Consider the following 6,000-nt stretch of genomic DNA (forward strand, 5'->3'; position numbering starts at 1 on the left):
ATGATACAGTTAAAACCACAAGCCATACTGTAACTTCACTTAGTGAACCAGTGGAATCTTTGATAACAATAACTCAAGTTACTAATGCCCCAAAAATTCGCTGAAGCTGTTTTTGTTGGTTTTAAATGCATTCGTGTAATATCAGTTAACCAGATGGGATAACCCAAGCGATGGTTTTGCCAGCAGGACTGTATCCTCCACACCTGGTAAAATAAAAATCTTTGTTGGCTTCCTCAAATGTTAGAAAATGGAAGAATTAGATCCTATGAAACCCTGATACAATTCCATATGGAAGGTGGAAACATTTACCATTGACTTGAAATACTCCACTTTTCCTCCGAGACAGCTGATAAGTCAACTGACTGCTAATGTCACTGGAAGAGTACATGACCTTTGTCCTCTCAGAGGACCAATCAATATCTCTAAATGTAGTCATACTAAAATGACCTAGAGAACAGTCTCAACGGATGAGAAATGGGAGGTAATTACTTGCCAGTAGCTAATTGAAAATCTTACACTGTGCTATCTCTTCTCAACACAGCTATATTGCTCGAACCCTTAATACCAGATGCCTGCTGGAGGCTGTGGAGGAGATGTCGGATTTGCCAGCATTTTCTGGACATGGCCACAGATTCAACTACACAGAAAAAGAATCAAGGCCAATACTCATATATGTTAAGCATTTAAGATTCAACATGACTTTGAAATTATGAAGAGGACATAAACAGTTTTGAATCAAAGTCTGGTGCCTTTTCTGCTGATGAACTGAAGGTTGGCAACAGCCTTGTCTCCCATGTACTGGATCCATATACAATAGGCACATGTGGGTAGGGAAAGAAACACAATTTGTAAATGGGGCAAATTGTTTGCTTGACTTTGTTAGATACCAAATCTGATATAAAATCATTGTAAATACTGTTTCAGCATAATTTTATCCAACTATAGCATGTTTGCATTAAAAATGCGGTATTTGTAGGTTAGGTCCATTTACTAGAATTGATGCAAATCAAATTAGAGATGTTGGATTTTTTTATTAATTAAAATCAACTCTACTGATTTTGAGGGTGTAATTATATTTCCACTTTGGTCTCACTGGAAAAGGGACCCCCCTGGAAGGCTGTCTTACACTGTTTAATTGTAATAATGCACAATGGTATAACTCCAGCACATTTTTGAACCAGATTTAAAACCAACATCACCAAAAACAGATTAACTGGTTATTCATCTCTTTCTGCTTGTGAGAACTTGTGTACAAATTGGTTGCCTTAACAAACACTACTTTTTAAAGTAATTCATTATTTGGAAAATGTTTGAACCACTTCTGAAAGATGTGAAAGGGCTTGATATAAATGTAAGTCTTTATATCAGAAAAGTTTTCTTATCAGAATTTGACTGGATTGCCCTAAAGTTCAAGATTGGCTTCCTGTATGGTGATTTACTCCATACTCAAATATTGCTTTGATCCTACAGCCATTAGTAGATGATTGTATCAGAACGTGGACAGTGGTGTTTGAATTTGATACTCTAAACATGATGACAAGTATTAGTAAAATATTCTTACAATGCAGAAGTTTAGTAAGAGTATAAAGGAGAATCTAGCAGGATTGCTAGTAGAATGGGTAAAAGTCAGCAAGTTAAAGGGCGAGGTGACATTCTTTTCCTGTTACATGAAGGGAAGCAAAACTGCCAGTCTGCTGTAGCCTCTCTTCCTGTCATGCTATGCTGTACTAATGTGAACAGGCACAGTAAAACATGAATCGTCACAAGATATGAATCAAAATCAAGACATGAAAAGCCGCTAAAGCAAAACAAGTTTGAATGCACTGTTTTTATTGTTAGTTTGTCACAGTTTGGTACAAAGCTGTAGTATATTCCTGGGACTTAAATTACTTTATAAATTATTTCAGTTCATTTCAGCATCTAAACTCTTTGATGATGTTAAAAACTTTGTAGCATGCTATAACTATCATTAATTTGTAGTTAGTAAACCACTGGCATAGAATCAATGTGCTGTCTTGAATGTGGTTGCGTTTTAAGTTCTTACATTAAAACTATAGCATTTAGCAACAGTGTTAATGACGGTGTTAAGTTCTTATGGTCATGAAAAGATATGGAACTATTGAAGAATTCCTCAAAGCCCAGTATTCACTCTTAATGCACTCCCATGCACGAAAGGGTGACAATATTGCAGCAATATCATAAAATGTGTTCATGCTGATTTCCTCAGGTATTTCCAGTGAGATTGTAAGTGTGATCATTTACAATATGTTCATGATTTTTCTGGAAATACTAAACAGAAGAAAACTTCACAAAAATCTTTACAATGTCATTCAACTGAAGAAATTTTTATCCCAATATTTCTAATTGGCTGCTGGATGAATTCTTTGGATAACTTGTCACCCAAATCTACCTGCCTGAAGTTAGGATGAACTTGTGTCCATTCCTGTCCAGGTCACAAGATGAACCCGCAGGAGAAACATAAGCCAATCCAAGAGCAAGGGACGTAAAAATCTGAACTTGTCCATCTCTCATGCATAACATATGTTTTGAATAATTCTGATGACTGCATGACCTACTTTAAACTATTTTAAAACTATACAAAATTATATTACTGATTTACAACCTTTAGTAGTTTCCACAGAATCTCCAATTTAATTTCAAATATACCAACTATATTTTCAAAGTAAAATAAAAGGGGGAAAATTAGTGTTAAAAAGCTTTTTTGACCTGGAAGGGGTGCAGAGGAGCAGGGGCTTCACAGCCAAGATTTAGTAGCTAACTCAGTGGCAGAGACCACATGGACTGCAGCGGTTCAAGAAGGTAGCTCATCACCACCTTCTCAAGGGCAAATAAGGATGGGCAACAAATGCTGGCCTTGCCAGCAACGCCCACGTCCCATCAATGAAAGAAAAAATCAAAGTCTGGACTTTTATACTGTCTGTGTCTCCATTTCACTTTGGACACTGTCAACTGAACCACCAGGGAACAGTATGACAATTCAAATCTGTAACCTATACAGTTTTAATTTTGAAGCTTTTTTTCCCCACAGCAAATTTAGCAACATTTTAACCACAATAATCCATTTTCCAATTTAAACAAATCAATAAACTTTATTTAATTATTTTAAGGTAACCGATTGTCTGCTGTCTATTATATAAATGAGAATATAATGAGAAAGTGCAGTACTTGTGAGGAATGCCTTTGTCACTCATGCATTACAATTGAAGACTTTCTCATTAGCAGAATAAACTGGACAATGCCACTGCTCCAGATTGGCGTCATCTCTGTTTATTTACCATTACAATTTGAAATACCAAATTTCATACTAAACATATTACTAAATGGCAGAGTGGTACTGTCACTAATAAGAAGTACTTACACTATATTTACATGTACTTCAATACAAATTCATCTACCGTAGTTTCATAGAAACAAATATGATTTTATTTAATGTCCAGGTGAGTGGCTTTAATTAAAAAAATCAAGGTTGATTCAATGGTTTCTTCAATTCATTTCTTTAGTGATTACAATAGTATTTATTCAGGTAAATTGTACTATTTTAAAAAAAAGCCTCAATTGTGCATGTAAACTCACTGCACCATTGTAACTATTCTTTATGCATTTTAGACTTGAGCACAAAATCTAGGCTGACACTCCAATGCAGTACTGAGGGAGTGCTGCACTGTCGGAGGTGCTGTTTTTCAGGGTGGACATAAAAGATCCGACTTAAAAAAAATTCGAAGAAGAGCAGGGAAATTCTCGATGGTGTTCTGGCTAATATTTATCCTACCTCACGAAAACAGGTTATTTGGTCATTTATCTCATTCCTGTTTGCGGGACCTTGCTGAGGTCAAGTTGGCTGGCATGTTTGCTATATTACAACAGTGACTACACTTCAAAAGTATAATCAGCTGTAAAGCGCTTTGGCACATCCTGAGATGTGAAAGATGCTCTATAAAAGCAAGTTCTTTCTTTTCTGTTGACTTGTTGAGGTACAGCTCCACAAGCACTGGGTGCTCTCAGATACCATGACCAAGTGACCATTGTTCCTGTGTGAGCTTGACAATGAGTGTCAACAGTGTATTTAAATGTGAGGGGGCATGACTGCTCACCCATCATTCACACATGCCAACTTTCTTTAGGCATTGCTGAACTGGAATCAAGAATAAGAAATCCATTTGATCATCCTCTTACCAACCCAAGAGTGTTGAGCCTAATTGTACTACTCCTACTACTTAAGCTAATTTAGCATAGACAAGGGATTGAACCTGGCAACTCCCTCCTCAGTAGGATCCAACTATGCACTGGATAAACTCAAGTGAGGTACCACGAGGGACACCTATTTCAACCTTTTAAATATACTGGCCGAACTCCAGTAGTATTTATTGCTCATGCTCAGTTGGAAGAGCGTGTTGGGGAAAGTGTGATGAGAAAAGTGCTACAAAAGCAAGTGTGACATGTGCAGAAAGTGCACGCTATATGCAAGACTCTTAATATAGATTATTTTTACTATCATTTTAAAACACAATTAAAATAATTGAGGTGAAATATGAAATACTCCAATAATTAAAAAAAATCATAATATACTCAACGATTCTCCCGAATCCTCTCAGCTTTCAGAATTGGTTGGGTAATAATAACAATAATGGTAATGTTACAAATGTTTTCACAATACACATAGTACATATTTCAGATAAATTCCCCTCGTTCAAGGCAAACAAAATTTGTTTTATGAAAATACAGGTGTAAAGAATGTCAATGTGGTTAAGAACAATGCCCACAACTTGAGGGCTTTTCACGCTTGTTACAGAAAAGCATTAGGGTTTGATATTTCTAATTTCCCCGGTCCTGTCCTGACGGTATTCATTCTGCCTGGGACACAGTTCCACGAGCAGTGGGTTGGTTTGGCAACCTCACTTAGGAAGCCAATATTCATGTGTGAGTCCTGACAGCGAATGTCAGTGGGATATTTTCCCATGGGAGCATCTTGGCTGAGCCTGATCTTGATATGCACACTTGCAGCAGGGTTTACACATTAGCAATTGGCAACTAGAACCCTTGCTGATTTTTCTCTGTCCTTACTCAGGCACATACACCAATTACAGCACCCTGAATGCTGCTCCAGCTGACATAAACTAACTCAGCACAGACTAAAGATTGAACTTGCGACCTTCCTGGTGCATATGGGTTAACTACTGCATTAACTCACCGTGCTGTCTGAGAAAGATTTTATAAATAATTTATACTTATTCCTCTGAGGAGGATTTTCTCAACATAAGATGTCGTACAGATAGCGTGACTGTAATTAACCGCAGTGAATCACCACTTTTAATCATACGATCAATAAATATAATTGATATGAATCTGCAACGAATAAAATATCAATATTAACTGTATAGCACTTTCACAGAAAAGTTCCTCTAGCTCAAACATCTCTTTCTGTAATAAAAATCAAATATTAATTTCCACTATAAAAAGCTTCATATAAAAGTTCTCCAGCTAAGTACATCTGTACTTCAGCCTCATTATACACATTATTCTGTGGTTTTCCAGCTTGGTTAAAAATAAAATTATTTTCGTTTTACTTCCGAGAAGAAAAGTAAAGCTTGTGATTTACCTTGCAGCGCTAAAAAGGCTAGAACATACAGCACTGAACGAACAGCCATGGTATCTTTTCACAAAGTGTAGACTGTCTGGTCTCTTCCTGCTGCTGCTGTATTTAGTAAAGTGCCCTGGTACAAGACAGGACGTGGGTTACCGTGACGTCACAAAGCCGTAAGTGGTAATGGACTTTCCATCCAGTTTTAAATCTATGTAAAGAGCAGACAGCAGTCTGAGTAAACATTACAATGTCTCAACACCTTTTAGTTTCAAAACGAATATAGCAATATTCATCACCAAAATATTAGCAAGAATGGCTGCAAATTTCCTTGTATAGTTCGGTACATGAACGGCACAGGCACAGCATTAAACAGTAACGCAAACGATTAAGGAAATTCG

At 36.8% G+C, this 6,000-nt stretch overlaps 1 protein-coding gene across 1 annotated transcript in view; it reads right to left on the reverse strand.

Moving 5' to 3' along the window:
• The window catches only part of LOC139275911 (cytotoxic and regulatory T-cell molecule-like), a 65,345-nt gene extending 59,679 nt beyond the window's left edge, over nt 1–5,666 (reverse strand). Inside the window, exon 1 of the mRNA XM_070893127.1 lies at nt 5,618–5,666. Coding sequence (XP_070749228.1) covers nt 5,618–5,666 — 49 coding nt within the window. The remainder of the gene's footprint in view (nt 1–5,617) is intronic.
• Between the last annotated feature and the right edge of the window lie 334 nt (nt 5,667–6,000).

The sequence above is a fragment of the Pristiophorus japonicus genome, chromosome 11, assembly GCF_044704955.1.
Source record: "Pristiophorus japonicus isolate sPriJap1 chromosome 11, sPriJap1.hap1, whole genome shotgun sequence".
Classification (NCBI taxonomy): Eukaryota; Metazoa; Chordata; class Chondrichthyes; family Pristiophoridae; genus Pristiophorus; species Pristiophorus japonicus.